This window comes from Lissotriton helveticus, chromosome 9, assembly GCF_964261635.1.
Source record: "Lissotriton helveticus chromosome 9, aLisHel1.1, whole genome shotgun sequence".
Taxonomy (NCBI): Eukaryota; Metazoa; Chordata; class Amphibia; order Caudata; family Salamandridae; genus Lissotriton; species Lissotriton helveticus.
The window spans coordinates 1,291,028,957-1,291,048,223 of NC_136070.1; the positions used below are offsets into that span (position 1 = coordinate 1,291,028,957).

At 50.5% G+C, this 19,267-nt stretch overlaps 1 protein-coding gene across 2 annotated transcripts in view; it reads left to right on the top strand.

Moving 5' to 3' along the window:
* LOC144782518 (uncharacterized) overlaps positions 1-19,267 on the top strand; it is a 52,580-nt gene that overhangs the window by 12,603 nt on the left and 20,710 nt on the right. For both annotated transcript variants that reach the window (XM_078661922.1, XM_078661923.1), the window contains exons 2-4: positions 7,711-7,837; positions 13,213-13,323; positions 15,768-15,884. In XM_078661922.1, the coding sequence (XP_078518048.1) occupies positions 7,711-7,837; positions 13,213-13,323; positions 15,768-15,884 (355 nt within the window). The remainder of the gene's footprint in view (positions 1-7,710; positions 7,838-13,212; positions 13,324-15,767; positions 15,885-19,267) is intronic.

Below are 19,267 nucleotides of genomic sequence, written 5' to 3' on the forward strand. Positions count from 1 at the left end.
ACTGTAGGGTTGTCAACGCTGACAATTCAGAGAGTCAGTGTCCGATGGCTCAAGTTCCCTTCGAGTGGGGGGGGTCTCTGGTACTCTGCAGGTCTGTGTGAGGAAAGCCATGCCTGTTGACTGTTTGCTAGGGAATGACTTGGAGGACTCCCCTTGGGAAAAGGTGGAGAAAACGACTCACCTGAAGATGGTGGGTCTACCTGACTGGGCGTGCGTGACCACCCGGTCAATGGCAGCCAGTAGGGGTGATCAAGAGGTCCTGGGGCCTGACGGAGAGGCCCAGGAACCGGCCTTAGGGAGAAGGCGCAGGGCGCGCGGGAAACCGGCCCCTGAAGTTCCCACGGTCCAGGAGGAAGCAGACCTTGAGGGGGATGCCCTGGAGCCTACTGGGGAACAGATTGCCGAACTGGGGGACCTGCCTGAGCTGACCCATTGGCAGCAAGAAGGAGGCCCCTCCAGGGAGGAATTCTGCAGGGAGCAGAAAGAATGCCCTTCTCTCGTGGGTATGCGGCAGCAGGCTGCAGACCAGGCCAATGGTGTTCAGGCCAAAACACATTATGTGTACTGGGAGAATGACCTCCTGTACTCAGAGCCTAAGGCTGCTGAACCTGGGTCAGCCCGTGTGCTGGTGGTACCCCAGAAGTTCAGAGCCTTCCTACTGGGACTGGCTCATGATGTGCCTTTAGCAGGACATTTGGGGATGGACAAGACCTATGACAGGCTTGTCACCCACTTCTACTGGCCCCAAATGCACAAGAGCTCAGATGCTCATTGTAGGACCTGTCCAACTTGCCAGGCAAGTGGGAAGAGCGGAGGGAAGAACAAGGCTCCCCTCCAACCCTTCCCTGTGGTCAGTACGCCATTCCAACGAGTGGGTATTGATATTGTTGGGCCTCTGGACCCCAAGACAGCCATGGGCAACAGGTTCATCCTGGTCTTGGTGGATCATGCCACCCGGTACCCTGAAGCCATCCCTCTGAGGACAGTGACGGCCCCCGTGGTGGGGCGTGCACTAATGGGAATTTTCTCCAGAGTGGGGTTCCCTCTAGAGGTTGTGAGCGACAGGGGGACCAACTTTATATCCAAGTATATGAAGTCCCTTTGGCAAGAGTGTGGTGTAACCTACAAGTTCACCACACCTTACCATCCCCAAGGAAATGGGTTGGTTGAAAGATTCAACCGAACCCTGAAGGGCATGATCATGGGCCTGGAAGGTCCAATGAGGCGTAAGTGGGACGTCCTCTTACCATGCCTGCTCTTTGCATACCGCGAGGTGCCACAGAAGTCTCTAGGGTTCAGCCCCTTTGAGCTGCTGTATGGCCACCCCGTGAGAGGACCACTGAGTTTGGTAAAGGAAGGCTGGGAGCAATCTCCCAGGAAACCTCCCCAGAATGTATATAGCTACATGCTGGCCTTCAGAAACCAAACCAGGCGCTTCAGACAACTTGCTGAGGCAAATCTGGAAGCAAGCCAGGAGGAGATGAAGCGGTGGTACGACCAGAATGCCACTCTGGTAGAGCTTCAGCCTGGACAGGAGGTGTATGTCTTGGCCCCAGTGGAACCCTGTGCACTTCAGGATAAGTGGACAGGCCCATTTGAGGTTGTGGAGCGCAAGAGCTCAGTGACATACTTGGTGGACATGAAGACGCCCAGGAATCCTTTAAGGGTCTTACATGTCAACCGCCTCAAGCCCCACTTGAAAAGGTCCGAAGTGGGCATGCTGTTGGCCACTGATGATGGAATGGAAGAGGAGTCTGAGCCTCTTCCTGACCTCTTAGTGGCCTGTGAGAAAGATGGGTCAGTGGATGGAGTTAACCTCTCACCCACCCTGACCCCTGAGCAACAGGAAGACTGCCGCCAGTTGCTGGGGCAGTTTCCAGACCTGTTCTCCCTGGTTCCTAGTGTCACAGATTGGTGCGTCCATGATGTGGACACAGGAGACAGCTTACCTGTGAAGCATAAGGCTTACAGGGTAACTGACAGGGTCCGGGTCTGCATCAAGGAGGAGGTCTCCAAGATGCTTGCTCTTAGGGTGGTTGAGTCTTCCAGCAGTCCTTGGTCCAGCCCCGTGGTCTTGGTCCCAAAGGCTGCTGCGCCGGGAGCCACACCTGAACTCCGGTTCTGTGTGGACTACAGAGGACTCAATTCAGTCACCAAGACTGACGCGCACCCTATCCCCAGAGCTGATGAGCTCATTGATCGGCTAGGGGCTGCCCGGTTCCTCAGCACGTTTGATTTAACGTCTGGGTACTGGCAGATCGCCTTGACCGATGGGGCAAAGGAGAGGTCAGCATTCTCCACACCAGATGGGCATTTCCAGTTCCGGGTTATGCCATTTGGGATGAAGAATGCCCCTGCCACCTTTCAGAGATTGGTCAACCAGGTGTTGGTCGGGCTGGATGAGTTCAGTGCCGCCTACCTGGATGACATCGCAGTGTTCAGTGGCACCTGGCCAGAACACCTGCGGCACCTCTGGGAAGTGTTGATGGCGCTGCGCAAGGCAGGCCTCACAATCAAGGCAAGCAAGTGCCAGATTGGGCAGGGCTCAGTGGTGTACTTGGGACACCAAGTGGGGAGTGGCAAGGTGGCACCCTTGCAACCCAAAATTGAGACCATCCTGGCTTGGAAACCCCCAAGACCCAGACTGCAGTGAGAGCCTTCCTGGGGCTCACTGGGTATTACAGGAGGTTTGTCAAGGGCTATGGCACTATTGTGACCCCCTTGACAGAACTGACTTCTAAGAAGCAGCCCAGGAATGTGATTTGGACTGACACCTGTCAGAAGGCTTTTGACACCCTGAAGACTGCCATGTGCACGGCGCCCGTGCTCCTGGCTCCTGATTTCTCCAAGGAATTCATAGTGCAAACAGACGCTTCAGAGCATGGTGTAGGGGCTGTTCTCTCACAGATGACTGAGGAGGGCTGGGACCAACCCGTAGCCTTCATCAGTAGGAGGTTACTTCCACGGGAAAGTAGGTGGAGTGCAATAGAGCGAGAAGCATTTGCTGTGGTCTGGGCGCTGAAGAAGCTAAGACCCTACTTGTTTGGGTCTCACTTCCGGGTTCAGACGGACCACAGGCCCCTCAGATGGTTGATGCAAATGAGGGGTGAGAACCCAAAACTGTTGAGGTGGTCCATCTCCCTACAGGGTATGGACTTCACGGTGGAACACCGCCCTGGCACAGATCACGCCAACGCTGATGGTCTGTCCAGATTTTTCCGCCTTAGTGATGAGGAACTCCCTGGGGAAGGGTAGTTCTCCCCACATTTCAGCTGGAGGGGACACGTGTTAGACCTGGCACCTTGGCGTGAGTTTCCCTTCCACTTTTTGCTGTTGTGCCTCCAATGTTTTGATGGTGTCTGCTACTCGGGGCACTGCGCCACGGCCAACCCGTGCCGCAGTGCAAGTGCTCCCTACTGTAAAGTGTACATATGATTGATGTCCATGATTGGTTCATTGGATTCACTGTTAGTCCCTAGTAAAGTGCACCAGGAGTGCCAGGGCTTGTGAATGCCAATACTGCTAGTGGGCCTGCAGCGCTGGTTGCGCCACCCACAGAAGCAGCCTTAAAATGTGTCTAGGGTCTGCCATTGCAGAACCTGCGTGCAGTCTGGTACTGTCACCCTGGCTGGGCAAGTGCACACACTTGCCAGCCCCTAAACCTTCCCTTAACCTTCATATTAGTCACCCCTATGGTAGGCCAGAGAGCAGGGTGCATTGTAAGTGTAAGGTAGAACATGCCCTGATGTGTGTGGCATGTTCTAATAGTGAATTACTGCCAAAGTCGTTTTTCACTATTGTAAGGCTACCTGTTCCCTTCTAGGCCAGATGGGCTGCTGGAATTATTACACTCTATAATCCCAGCAGGCTCAGGGAACATGGTAGAAATTCGTGTTTAGTATGCCTGAACTCAGAATAATGAAATACTTCTTTTAGTAAAGTTTATTTTAATATCCTGTGTTTGCAAATGCTACTTTTAGAAAGTTAGCATTTGCTTGCCTAACCATTTCAGCCCGCCTCTGCTTGGATGTGGATCTGACTGTCTGGTGTGTGTGAGTGACAGGGCTGGGAGTTGACAGGTAGTGATTAGCAGGAGGACCCCTTAATGGGTGGTGGGAGTTTCCCCTGAATGATGCATCAGGCTGTGCCCCTGCCACCACAATGCTGGCTCCGCCCTCCTGGGGAGCGACTGATGACTCAGCCTGCACCTGGCCCAGGAAGGACCGAAGCTTGTAAACAAAGTGCTCAGGCCACTCCTGCCCTCTCAATGCCGGCTCCGCCCCCCTGGGGAGCGGCTGATGTGCCTGCCCTCACACTGAATGCAGAAGTCATAAGTACCCACAACAAGTACTCAGAGACTGGAGCAGTTATGCAGAGGCCCCCCTGGCTTGCTAGAACAAAAGAAACTGGGTATAAAAGTAGGAGCCCTGCTCCTTGTAAATTAGATCCTGTTTGTGCTACAAGAGAAACTCTGCCCGAAGAGAAGGACCTGGAAGGACTACAAGGAGGAGTGCTGACTCTGGCCTGTGTCTGGTGCCTTGCTGCCAAAGGAGAGGAAGAGAAAAAGACTACAAGAGACTTTTGCTTTATTTTGAACTTTGTGCCAAACTCTGCTAAAAGATCTCCAAGGGCTTGCTGCTGAACTTGCCCCCTGACCAGCGCTCCAGGAACAGTGAGCGCTACCCCCTGACAGAGGAACCACTACAAGACGCTGATTTCCTTTTGCGAGCCTCTCCAGGAAAAGCAGAGCGCGCTCTGACAATCGCGCTTTCTAGCACCACTCTGGGAGCTGCCCTCTCTCTAAACAAAGTGACTGCCGCCTGCCTGGCCCAGAAGCAACGTGACGACCAGCCCAGCTGATCCTAACACCGTGACTGGCCCCGAGCTGCAGCTCGCATCGTGAAGAGGAGGCCGTGCCCGGTGCCTGCTTGCCCCCCTTCGTGTCTTGTGCCCCTAAACGCGCCGCCGCTGTCTGAGAAACAGCTGCTGCGTGGGGTGCCTGAGCGCCGCCTGGATTGACAGAGGCTTGCGCTGAGGATCACTGCCCTCTGCGTGTGTCCCCCCTTCTGTGAGGAAACCCCGAGGCGTTTTCACCAGCCTGACCCGGCCCGCGCCGCAACGCCAACCCCCGAGCCAGAGCCGAGCCGCCGCTCGCTCTACCGTCGGAAGGAAGACACCGCGACGCGGATCGCCGCGCTGACAGACGCCCAGCTGCTTCAACGAAAAGGTACTGTTTCCTGCCCCGCGGTGCGAGTCCTTGCCATCCTCGCTCGCACCGCCCTCTGCCTCGCCCAGCCCTCGGAGCCGCGTGGAGAGCGCTCCCTGAGCCCCCGCTCTCTCCCCCGCCAGCCGCACACAGCCGTGCAGCTAGCAGAGAGAGGCGGACGCTGACTCCCCGGCCGCCGCTCCCGCCAGAAGCGTGAGAGTGGGCAGACCGGGCCCGCTTTTCCTACGCGGAGGAGCCCAGGGGCGCAGAGAGGCCCACGGACAGAGAAAGTACATTGAAGAGCCTGAACCCCTTTCCTGAATGAGAAAGAACTGTGACATTGATAAAAGAGTAACTGGAACCTGCTTTTAAAAAGTAACCAAGACTGTATTTACAAGCCTGCTTGAGATTTATATAAAGAGATATATTTTCACAAATACAGTTTGGTGTCATTGTGTGGTGGGTTGGTTGTGATGGTGTAATATTGCAAATGTTTAACCCTACATGCCCCAGAGATTAGCCTAAGACTGCTTAAGCCACACTACCTAGAGGGTAAGCAGAGGTTGTCTTGAAGGTAACCCTCAGCCCTGACGAGGAAGAGAGAGGCCCTGCTTGTCGCCAGTGTTGCACTGCGCCAACCAGAGACTCCCCCTTCCTACATCGAGCATGTGCGAAACGGTTTTAAACGATTGTCTCAGCGGAAAACACAACAAATCTTGAAAATAGTGTGCAAATTAGTCGAGGTCACAGCAAGAATTACGAACATTGGCAAGATGCTGCGTAGAGGGTTGGAACCGAGTTCACAGGGAGATGAAGGACAAACTGATACTGAAGCTTTAAAGACGTGCTGGAAAAGCAGGAAATGTGGTGTGATCAGCGGTAGGAAGCATGGTGTGATCGGTGCGGAGTGAAGATCTCAGTAGGGTGTAGAAAATTGGAACAGTCTTACCACACGTTGAAGACGTCTTCAACAGGATCAACACCTAAGGTGAGTAGAGTTGCACGCAGGATACGACGTGTGACTGTGCAGTTGAATCGTCGCCATAAATTGTAGTGAATAACTTGTAGCCGAAGATAGAGTTAACAGGAGTTTATTCCAGGATACCTACACTGCAGACAGGAGCTGTGAGAAAGCACCACGTCTCTCTCCAACTGCTCTCCACACCTTTGAATAGAGCACCTAGCAACAGGGTAACCAGGCATCACACCAACATTCTACCTGATTAACCCCAATGTGACAGAACAACTTAAGAAGAAGAATACAACAACTACATAAGCAACTTTTCCAGGTATTTTTTTCCAGGTCAAACCTGCCACATTTTGCAGGGTGAATAATGCCTAGCATTTACTGGAACATGCGGATTTTGGAACAGTAACCCCCAAAACCCATGTTAGCCCCCAAGATCGTGGAATATGGGCATTTAACACATGCACATGCTTGTCTGGCTACACATGGCTCAGGTGAACTTTAGTAGGTAGGTGCTGCAGCAACAGGCAACCAAGACCCAGAGCTTGTTGGGGTGCGCTCTGTCTCTCCATCCTATACGTTTCGCTATCCTGCAGATGGACAGCTGGCCTGCAGCAGGGCATCACTACACACGGCCTGGGGCTGTACCCGCTGGATTCTCTCGCAGTATGGAGGAGGGTGAACCTGCAGTATGAGCACAGCTAAGATTCATGCTCTTGAATCCAGGTAATCAGTACAAACCTTCACTAAAGACAGAGAGCTGTACGCTCTCTTCCCTCTTGGTGTGAAAGAGCTTGGACATTGGCAATGGTTACTTAAAGTGTTGTCCGTCTGAGTAGTGTCCAATGTTCAAGGGCTTGGCTGGTGGCGAGGCTTCTTAGTGAGTGACATGGTCATCTGTGACATCAACTTGACTTTCAGAGCATGCGTTTCAATCCCTGCAAGATCGACCAAGGTGTGCACACTGGGTATATAAGTACCAGTAGATTTGTTAATACTAATAACTGCTAATTGTGGCGTTTGGCGATGACAGACTCTGTGCTATTTAAAGTCTGGTTGTGGGTGGTACATAACTAATGCTTTCTTCTTCACATATATTGATGATTCTTTTCATAGAAGATAGGACAAGTCTGAGAAACAACCTCATACAAAAGCAGTGTTCCGCACTCTCACTCCCATTTTACTTTTCCTTATTTCAGAGTAAAAGTAATTCTTGTTGAAGAACATTCCATCTCACAGTGTGATGCATGACCTGACACCACCACAGAGCCCAGTTTACTGCCACGTGTCTTCTAAAAGAAATGCTAAACCATTCAAAAATAAGCAAAGGCTAAAACAATTTTGGTGGCGTAAATTAGACTTGGACTACATTGTGTTTTGACTTGGAATGCAAGGTTAGCCTTTCAAGCGTACATGAACCGCTCGCATTAGCCAGAATGTTGTTTACTTGGACAAGCAATGGACTGTGCACCATTAATATTTCAAAAGGAACCTGTGGATGAGGTGTTGTAAAGAATGTCCCCCTTTTCTCCTGCAGGTACAAGGAACCTTCTGCGAAGCTTCGGACTGTTTCTCTGAAAATGAATGGAAGCTTCTAAAGGACTGGCAGAAGGAACTCTACAGGAACGTGATGAAGGAAATCCACCAGGCCTTGATCTCGCTTGGTAAGGTTACTCCATTGACGTGTCTCAGGATTTGAAATCTATTTAGCAAATCCCGCAATTGCTATTGCAGGAGTTTTAGAAATGCTTTTGATTGGCTGCCTTTGCTGTAGCCTGATGTGCGCCGAGTGCGCTTTGTGGCAAGCTGGCCCAACGCGCTTAAATTGATTTATCTCAAGTCATCCTTGAACGCTTTCTATATAAATACGTGCAGATGGACTTGGACCTTGATTGACAATCAGTGCTCGTGATGTCTGAGGGTTTGTACCTGAGGAACAAGAAAGGAGCAGGGGTGTCTGGTTAAAAAAAAGGCAAAATAATGCTGCAATCCTGAAAGACTCTTCGGCCGCATTTATATATTATAAGACTAAACCTCAGGCTGTGTTCATAAAGGGGAAGGGACTGCGTGGCCGCCCTGACACAGCCTCCAGAGGGCCATGGAGCGCACCCTCCGGTGCCGAATATATTATTGATGGGGAGGTGGTACATGCGGGCCCCCTCCTCAAGCCATCGGAGGCCCTGGGAGCCCACCCCGTGCGACAAAATCATTAAAGAAGGGGAAGGAAGCTGCGCCGCCTCCCTCCTTGTGCCTCGAGAGGCCTCGGGTAGCCCACCCCCAGGCCGAAATGTAAAAAAATGAGGAGCTCTGGGAGGGCTGCGTTTCCCCCCTCCCAGAGCCTCTAAAGGCCCGGGGAGTACACCCCAGGGCAGGCTTGTAAGCTATGTCCCAGGGAGTTCACCCCCTGGACATAGTGGTTTCCATGTGCGCAGCAGTATGGGTATGGAAACCTGTGTTTGCTCTCGCTTGGCGGGAGCATTTTCAAAACGTCTGCCAAGCGGGAGCAAAGGTGAAGTCCGCTCCCAGCGGGTGGGATCTTCAAAAATGATCCCATCCGCTGGGAGCAGACTTTTGAACTGTTTTCCTGCCCGCAGTGATGTGGGAGGGAAACAGATCAAAAGATGCCCGCCCGCAGGCAGAAGCATTATTAGCTGGGGGGTTGCATTTTCGTACGGTATTTAGGTATTACTTTACATTAAACAAAAAAGACATTCACTGAAAAAAACAAAGGTTAAAGTAACGTTGTAGTTAAGCTTGACACTCACCAAACTTTCATTGAGAAATGAAGTTGAAATCAGTAGATAACTGAGTACTGTAAACAGTGTTTACTCTGTGGAGAGAGTTTACTTTATACCACACTGTTTGCAAACAATGAAACCTTCATGAGAAATACGCCACAGAGTAGTAAAAAAGTATCTACTCAAAACAGTGGACACTCTTTGCAACACTTGTCAAAAAAGACACTATTTGCTTAAAAATAACCAAGATCCGAAGGTGCTAAGCATCATACAACCTGCATCCTGTATACTGCGGTGAAAACGTTACAGATAGCCCACCTTCTTATCCAAAACAATCGCATGTACATATGTTTGTCCCTGGTGCACACAGTCTGCTATGTTATGTAGAAATTCTCACGCTGACGATTCTGTCTAATAACTCAAGCCTGCTTACAGACGTTAGAATCTATTATTTAGAATCATTGCCCCAGCCAAGCTGCTGTTCAAGTTTCTAGCAGCAGTACGACACTCCAAATGTACTAATTGTGCTAGTTAGAAGCAATTAAAAATTAAATATAACGAGCAATGCGGGCGATTCCCTCCAAACAAACATGAGAGTGGGGGCGGACAGTGGAACCTGAAAAGTGCTATGCAAGTTAAACGCAATAAAAAATTAAAACGAGTAATGCAGGCAATACCGTGGGAGCACTGCGCACCGGTGCCAGGCTGCCGTTTAAGTAGGGGATTAGAGAGGAATCCTGAAGACTAATCTGCTGACCACAAGTCTCCCAAACGGTAAAACCGGGGCGGATCAGGGAACCCGAAAGGACTATGTGCAGCAGAAAATACTGTTTCTCAATTGATATTTCTTGTAACTAAATTATTTGTTTTTAGCAGCAGCACAACCCTCTAAGGGTGTAAACTGAGCAAATTTGAGCAAAGTTAAAAGAATTAAAATGAACTATGACAAGCAATGTGGGCAATACTTGGCGAGCGCCCATCGGCATGCATAAGAGCATGCAGATGGGCGCTCTTCGTAGTCCGGTCACAGAGGGATTCGTACAGGTTCAAAGTGGGTGCCTGGCGTTGCCGGCGGAGTGCCATTTGCGTCACCACCCCCCTCTCGAGACCCACGGTGTGGAAACTTTTCACATCCAACGTGCAACCTGGTTTCTCTGGAGTAAGAGCAAACCCCCACATCATTTTTGGTTGCACTTTTCACACACATTTTTCACTTTCACGTCAACAGGTTAGGGTGGGCCTTAGCGTGCCCAAATCGCTGAGGTTTAGTCCCCTTTTTTGGTCCTGATGAATGCCCGCAAAATCTTACCACCAGGGCAGAAACATGTCGACCCCACCTAATGGGAAATAGTTGAGCAATTTATTCAGCTTTTCATTCCCACACTCAGTTTTTAGTGTGTCTGATTGGCCATCTAATAAACCTTTTTTGGACACAATTCAGGTATTTCTAAAACACTTTACTACACCAGCACCTATCACCACAAATTCCAGCTCCGCAGTAACTTTGGCATTGCAGCACACCGGGGAGGCACTCGGCCTCTCCCTGTGGGGCCCGATGATGAAGCATGTCACCAACTAGGTTGGTGAGTGAGGGCCTTCTAAAAGAAACTGAAAGATTCTTCATGCTTGCTCTTTTTCTTTTGAGAAGCTACACTCTTTTGTTGTTTATACTATTGTGACTGGCCCAAGAGTGTTCCTTTGCACTATCCCCCACTCTCTTGTTGATACATGAAAAGAAATATAGTCAGTAAAAGTGGTAAAAAAATCTCAGATGACTACAAAATTATTATTTTTTTAAACACGAAAGCCTCCCTAAACAATCATGCTTACAAATTACGCTAAAAGTGTTTCACATTGTAAATGCATTTATATAGCACTTACTACCCCGGGCAAGGTGACAAAGCACTTTTTGTGGGAGTAGGACACTACTCCGGAACCTAAAAGGATTAGTTGTGAATTTGAATAGTGAAATATTAAATTAATTTGAGCTGTGGATATGTTAGTCTGTTATTTGGATTAAGAAGGATGGTGGAGGGATAGAAGAGGAAACGGTCTGCATTTATTTTGCACTTGCTACCCCTGAGGAGTTATAGCGCTTTTTGGTGGGTAGCACGGTACTCCGGAACCCAAACAGGATTAGTAGGGAATTTGTATAGAAAAATATGAAATTCATTTGAGCGGTGGGTCCGTTAGTCTAATATTTGGATTGAAAAGTAACAGTGGAAGGATAGGAAAGGGAAGGGTGTAGAAAGTTTGTTTTTGTTTTGGCGTTCTTGATCATTTTATTGACTATTCGTTTGAACTCCGTAAAGGATGATATTGTGTGCCAAGCTTCCTCTAACTTCATAGCTTCAATAGATTGCTTCAGGAATGGGTAGACTGAGTTACTCAGTCTGGATTGCCTTTCTACCTCCAGCCAGCAGTAGTGTGCCACAGACTCTTCATCCGCTGCCCTCATTCCCCAATAGTATTTAGCAGAGCTCCTTGTCTTAATGGGTTCTGGTTTTATAACCAGAATTCCAATCTAATCCGGGTTTGTGGAATGTGGCGCGGAATTGTGAATAGGTTTTTGAAGAGGCTGGTTTGTGCGGTGTTCAGAATTATTGCGTCCTTTGTGTTTAGGGGTTCCGAACCGTATGTGATTGATGGCAAGAATTTTGCTGCTACGACCCTTACTTAATAAGTGAGTCGTCGAACAGTCACTAAGTATTGTTTTTACAAGATTTTAAATGGAAATAGTAGCTGTTTTGCTTTTACTTTCCGCTGTTCTAGATATAGCTTGTAGTTAAGGTGGCGATCTGATGTTACTCCCAGGTATTTGTATGTTCCCTCCTGATCCAGGCGGTTACTGGTGATCATCCAGGTACATTTCGGTAACTTCTGTGTGAGCTTGAGAAACACATCACCTTGGTTTTTTAAAGTTTATGTCTAGTTGAGTTGCAGCTGTGTTTTCTACTCGTTGATTTATCAGTATATGTATCAATGGCCACTGACAGAATCATGCAAGCCCGTCCGCATGCAGTAATGAGCCAGAGATGTAAGATGCATCCATGACCCCAGACATATAATGCATCCATGACCCAGACATGTAATGCATCCATGACCACAGACATGTAATGCATCCATGACCCCAGACATGTAATGCATCCATGACCCCAGACATGTAATGCATCCATGACCCCAGACATGTGATGCATCCATGACCCCAGACATGTAATGCATCCATAACCCCAGACATGTAATGCATCCATCCCACTAGACCCTATTGAACATTAGTGACCCAAGACGGTACATACACCAGTAATCCCAGCTAGTGATAACACAGGGGGCCTCGGACAGTTCATACATTAGCAGCCCTAATCAGTAAACTCACCAATGCCCCCAGCAGTTCATGAACCAACCCGTTGGCCCCAGGCGGTGTATACAGCAGTGTCCCCAGCAGTGTATACAGCAGTGTCCCCAGGCAGTGTATACAGCAGTGTCCCCAGGCAGTGTATACAGCAGTGTCCCCAGGCAGTGTATACAGCAGTGTCCCCAGGCAGTGTATACAGCAGTGTCCCCAGGCAGTGTATACAGCAGTGTCCCCAGGCAGTGTATACAGCAGTGTCCCCTGGCAGTGTATACAGCAGTGTCCCCAGGCAGTGTATACAGCAGTGTCCCCAGGCAGTAACGAGCATCAATAGCCCCAGGCCATTGTTTCTGCACAGGGCATTGTAGCATTACAATTCACATTTTCAGGTGGGAGACGACCATTACAACGCGGTCTTTACGCCACACTACCATTACGACGCGGTCATCACAACGCAAGTTGTTACAACGACTTGCGCTGGATGGCGCTAGAGACTAAGTAATAGTAGATTTACTATTCCAACACCTTCCCTACTGTTGCGTAGGCTGAAGTTGGAATAGTAAATCATACTATTCCTAAGTCCAGCGCCTACAGCGCAAGTCGTTGTAATGACTTGCGTTGTGATAACTGCGTTGTAATCGTAGCACGGTGTAAACAGCGCGTCGTAATGACATACATCCTTTCAGGCACGAGTGAGTAAGTGATGTGTCTAGACAGACCCAGTATAGCGTAAAGCACCGAGGCTATGGTTTCCGCCGGGGTCCCCAGGCGCCCCATGGTGGCAGCTCTAGCCCCTAGGCCACATGCCCTGGTGCTTTGAGTGTGGTCCAGTGGAGATGCAGCTCAGATCAGCTCCATCATCTCACATTGTGTCAAATGTTCAAATCCTGATAGTTGACAGATTACATAAGGAACTATGGGCATAAATTTCTCTGTTTATTTTTTATATCAGGTCCCCTCATCGCCACCACTGTCGGTTCATTGAGAGCGAAAGACCAGGGTGAGCTGTGCTGCATGGAGGTTCAGGACTGCGAGACCAATCACAGGAACTATCCGCCACCAGGTAAGTCAAACACTGATTAACAGTGAAGTGACACGTGTCCTTTCCAGAGTGCTCTAAGCCCTGCTCGGAAGCATCCACTGCCAACTGCAGTGGGCCACCTCCTCCAAGCGCAGAAGCGTGCCCACCCGGTGACGAGCCCAGAATTAGGAATATAAGCCGGAAATGAGCCATCGAAGCCGCTCTGCAGCTTATTCCCGACTCTGGATTCACCATTTAATAATATGAGTGGGTTTTTGAGGGTTTTCTGGCCAAACGCCACATTACACATAAAAATCCCATTGTGGTGTCTACGTTGTACAGTCAATGTTACAACTTTCATATTGTGATTCTACCCCACATGAAGAATGTTGGAAAAAGATAGAATTAAGGTAAAAAAGAGAACAACCCAACACAATTGGTACAAAACAAAGATCTCAGAAGCTTTCCGCGTCACCGCGGGCCTTTCATTCTAGTTAAACATAAACTCACAGGATAATATTCATACTGGTCAGGAACGAGGGGTGAAACGGAGTGTAGGACCAATAGCAACGGAGAGTGACTGAAGCGTGTGTGAAATTTACAGATTTCTGTATTCAGGCAGCAGGCGCCACCATGTCTGAATCTGGGGAATCTTCTAGATAAACAGCAAAACTTCTTCAGAGCTCAGAAGTTACGGTGAGGTGGAAACCGTATAACACACTCTCTCACCCACCAAGACTCGCGTCTTCCTTAGCAGTAATGATCGGTAAAGTACAATTGTCAAATATAAACAAACTAAAATGATTTGCACTTTAACAAAAAGCTCAACAAATAGGGAGTCCTCCTGTAAAATCATAAAAACAATGAAAATATTAAAAACGTTTATGTAGGTGTGTCCAGAAAGCCTCCATTTAATAACATTTTAAATAGGGTGCCTTTTACAAATAACTTTTATAATATAAATTATGATATTTTAATTTAATTCCATGCAAAAGGGCTTATACAAAAATATAAGCATAACTCCCTTCCTAGCTAGAGTGAACTCGCTTAATGGAAAGTGCATCCCTCAAAGAGAACTGCCAGCCTTATCCTCTCTCCGAGTCTCAAGTAGGTTTCACCTGGCACTAAATGTCACTTCCAATGGATACACGCTCCTATAGATCCCGCTCCTGAAGATCCAGATCCCGCTCCTGCAGATCCCGCTCCTATAGATCCCACTCCTGCAGATCCCGCTCCTATAGATCTCGCTCCTGAAGATTCAGATCCCGCTCCTGCAGATCCCGCTCCTATAGATCCCACTCCTGCAGATCCCGCTCCTATAGATCCCGCTCCTGCAGATCCAGATCCTGCTCCTGCAGATCCCGCACCTATAGATCCCACTCCTGCAGATCCCGCTCCTATAGATCCCGCTCCTGAAGATCCAGATCCCGCTCCTGCAGATCCTGCTCCTATAGATCCCACTCCTGCAGATCCCGCTCCTATAGATCCCGCTCCTGCAGATCCAGATCCCGCTCCTGCAGATCCCACTCCTAGAGATCCCACTCCTGCAGATCCCGCTCCTATAGATCCCACTCCTGCAGATCCCGCTCCTAGAGATCCCGCTCCTGCAGATCCCGCTCCTATAGATCCCGCTCCTGCAGGTCCTGCTCCTGCAGATCCCGCTCCTGCAGATCCCGCTCCTATAGATCCCGCTCCTGCAGATCTCGCTCCTGCAGATCCCGCTTCTGCAGATACCGCTTCTGCAGATCCTGCTCCTGCAGATCCCGCTCCTTCAGATCCCGCTCCTACAGATCCCGCTCCTGCAGATCCCGCTCCTACAGATCCCGTCCTGCAGATCCCGCTGCTGCAGATCCCGCTCCTGCAGATCCCACTCTTGCAGATCCCGCTCCTACAGATCCCGTCCTGCAGATCCCGCTGCTGCAGATCCCGCTCCTACAGATCCCGTCCTGCAGATCCCGCTGCTGCAGATCCCGCTCCTGCAGATCATGCACCTGCAGATCCCGCTCCTGCAGATCCCGCTCCTGCAGATCCCGCTCCTACAGATCCTGCTCCTGCAAATCCCGCTCCTGCAGATCCCGCTCCTGCAATTCCCGCTCCTGCAATTCCCGCTCCTACAGATCCCGCTCCTGCAGATCCCTTCAATGATCCTCTCCAGTTTCCAGATTGACAGCTGTTGGTATGTCCCGGCGGCGCAGTGGCGGTGAGCCACCAGGTCAAAGGTTTGTGGTGATCGAGCCGGTGGAAGTTCAGCCTTTTCAGACCTGGCGCTTCTTTCACTTCCCGAAGGGGCGGCGGAGCCACGGGATTGGAAGGGCCGGAGAACCAATGATGTAGAGCGGTTCTAAAGGATTCCCAGTGTGTGTGAGTCACTGTCATTGGAGCATTCTAACACCAACAGAGCTGCATCACAGAAGCCCACCTCCTGTTACCTTTTTTTAAGTGAAGGCATTCTTGTACTCTTTACATTTTACAATTCTCTCTTTTAGAAGCGCCGTGCCGGTTTCTTGAAGCTGATTTGGGTTCGACAAAAGAGGAGCCTGTCCCAGTCTTCATTGATCGTTTTGGTGTGGAAATTGGCGACGGCGGCACCGAGCCCACTCCAGGTGAGTCTTAGATTTCTGACTTCAAAATGCTGTATTCCAGGAGTGAGCAGCCTCTCCTCAGGGAATAGATTCTGCAGAAGCTCTCAGTTTCTTAGGTTCTTATGTAGGCCACTGCAGGTGGCTCTGTGGCGCCCACTGCCCTGCCCCGGGGGCACCCACTGCCCTTGTGGCACCCACTGCCCTGCCCTGGTGGCGCCCACTGCCCTGGTGGCACCCACTGCCCTGCCCTGGGGGTGCCCACTGCCCTGGTGGCACCCACTGCCCTGGGGGCACCCACTGCCCTGTGGCACCCACTGTCCTGGTGGCGCCCACTGCCCTGGTGGTGCCCTCTGCCCTGGTGGCGCCCACTGTCCTGGTGGCGCCCACTGTCCTGGTGGCGCCCACTGCCCTGGTGGCGCCCACTGTCCTGGTGGCGCCCACTGCCCTGGTGGCGCCCTCTGCCCTGGTGGCGCCCACTGTCCTGGTGGCGCCCACTGTCCTGGTGGCGCCCACTGTCCTGGTGGCGCCCACTGCCCTGGTGGCGCCCACAGCCCTGGTGGCGCCCACAGCCCTGGTGGCGCCCACTGTCCTGGTGGCGCCCACTGTCCTGGTGGCGCCCACTGTCCTGGTGGCGCCCACTGCCCTGGTGGCGCCCACAGCCCTGGTGGCGCTCACTGCCCTGGTGGCGCCCACTGTCCTGGTGGCGCCCACTGTCCTGGTGGCGCCCACTGCTCTGGTGGCGCCCACTGTCCTGGTGGCGCCCACTGCTCTGGTGGCGCCCACTGCTCTGGTGGCGCTCACTGTCCTGGTGGCGCCCACTGCCCTGGTGGCGCCCACTGTCCTGGTGGCGCCCACTCTCCTGGTGGCAACCAACCAATCAAACGGATAAATAACACCGAATACGATCAAATCACACCAGCAACGGTATAAAATGCAAGTAAAACCAAAGAGCTCCTTATCTGAGCGAGGAGCAGCATTTAAAAGAGGGAGATCATTCGTGCATATAGTATTTATATGTTGTGAATGTTCTATTCTAGATTATTTGTGGTTTACGGTGGAATAGTCTTTCAAGTGCTGCTGCCTGGAGTAGCATTAAAGGATTCATGCATAATGGTAGCCTTCGGTCTTGTAATGAAATCTGCAATCTCGGATTTGCAAGCAGCTTGCTACAACAGGTCGCAGCGTGCAGAGACCGCACAGGACTTCATCCCTACCGTAGACTTGCTCCTACTCCCTTTGAGGGACCAGGCCCCTCACGGCGCATGTTCAGGACCGTGACAGGACAGCTCTTGAATGAAGGCTGCTTAAGAGGGTGGGCTCTCCCAGAGGACGGTGGGGTAGAAGAACCAGTGCCAACGCCTCATCAGTCATGAACAGCAAGGGATGTAGGGCTTGTCCCAGGAAGTATGTGAGCGCCTAGTCCACCCCCAGCCTCTGCCGCAGTGTGGAAAAGCTCCTCTGGAGACACAGCTTTAAGACACTCAGTGAGCAGCGGAGATCCACTGGAGGGTTCGACTGATGTTTCCCCTTGTGCTGCTCGTGTTTGTCCAGACAGTGGTGGGATTCCAGGGAGATTTTAAAGAAGCCTTTCAGAACCTCAACGTATAAACACGGCCTGGGATTAGGATTACAAGTTTATTGCAGTGGTCACTCCTCAACCCAATGATTAGTTATGCCAGGACTTGAATTTGGGAAAAGAGTAGGAGTGGCTTCAGGTAGATTCACACTATTGGAGCTTTGGGTCTTGAGCCTTTAACACTCAGTCGAGAGTGCGACCGCGTCTAAACATCCAGCACCCAATGTTCAAAACCCTTTGTCAATTGATGTGCTACATCTTAGAGTTCATAGAGCAATCTTAACATAAAGTAGTAAGACTGAGGACAGAGGACTCACCTCCACAGCCCGATGCTCACCTAGGCGACGTTCTTCAATGTATGTGTTTTTCCGTGTGTCGCTATTGCGTGTAATTCCCCCTCTGTAACCAGAGGAGTCAGATTGCCCCTGCATGAAATTTTGAGTACAACAGTTGTTTACTGTAGGTCTAAATTTAGTGTTAGTACACCGGTGAACCATACAGTTAACCACTGACTTCTACTTTTTATAAAAACATAGCAAGGGCTCGCTGCTGTGGGCATCTTAAGTCTCTGAACCTAAACTTCTCTACTGGAGTAAGCCTTGACTGCGCGTCTTCTCAACCACTTGAAAGTCAGACTAAAGAGGATTTTCTTGGAATTTTAGTGAGCTGGCAGGAGTATCTGGTTCTCGAATCACTTCTGATAACATGTAATGTTTACTATGATGGGGCCCTTAAAAGTACGGTATTCACCTTTGTGTGTGCCCCAAAGGTACGGTACTCACCTTTGTGTCGGCCCAAAAGGTACGGTACTCACCTTTGTGTCGGCCCAAAAGGTACGGTATTCACCTTTGTGTGTCGGCCCCTAAGAGTATAGTACTCACCTTTTGTGTGTGGCCCCTAAGGGTGTGGGACTCACATTTGTGTGTGGCCCCTAAGGGCACTGTACTCACCTTTGTGTGTGGCCCCTAAGGGTGTGGGACTGAGCTTTGTGCGTCGGCCCCTAAGGGTGTGGGAATCGCATTTGTGTGTGGCCTCTAAGGGTGTGGGACTCAGCTTTGTGTGTGGCCCCTAAGGGTGTGAGACTCACATTTGTGTGTGGCCCAAAGGGTACTCACTTGAGTGCCACGTTGTATATCAGGGTCACTCCTGACCATCCCCAACAGACCTCCCTTACGTCTCAGATTGTACTGGTACACCGACTTACCATCCAGAGTGGGGAACACCGACAGGGGTGTTCCGTAAACCTCTTCTTAATGCATCAAAAGGGAGTCCGAGCTAGGGAATCAGCATCATCAGTCGGAGACACATCCCAAGTACCTTCTATGCGTACTATTGTCGTGTGTCCACGTTAGACTTATAAAAAAGGCTGTGTTTCCCTCTATGTACACAGAGTTCTTCCTAAAGTTGCCTTCACTCTCAAACAATGACTTTCACCGCGCATTTGCAACCGTGACAGTGCGGAGTGGTTTCTAGGAAACTACACTTGCTTATTTATTTATTTACGGATTTATAATGCGCATGGCTGCCTCAGCAACGAGGCGTCCTAGCGCAACCAGAAACCAAGAGACAGGAGACCAAGGAGAGCGGGGTAATGAATTAGACGGCCGGTGTAGGGAAAAGCCAGGTCTTTAAGGGTTTGCAAAAGGCCAGATGATTCGTAGTGCTTCTCATAAAGACAGGAAGCGAATTCCAAAGCTTCGCCGCCAGGTAACAAAAGGAGCGACCTCCGGCCCTCGCTTTCCATACTCGCGGAACGTGAGCCAATGCAAGATCAGCGGAGCGCAGTAGACGCCCCGGCTTACAAACCAGTTTCACAAGAACACTATCA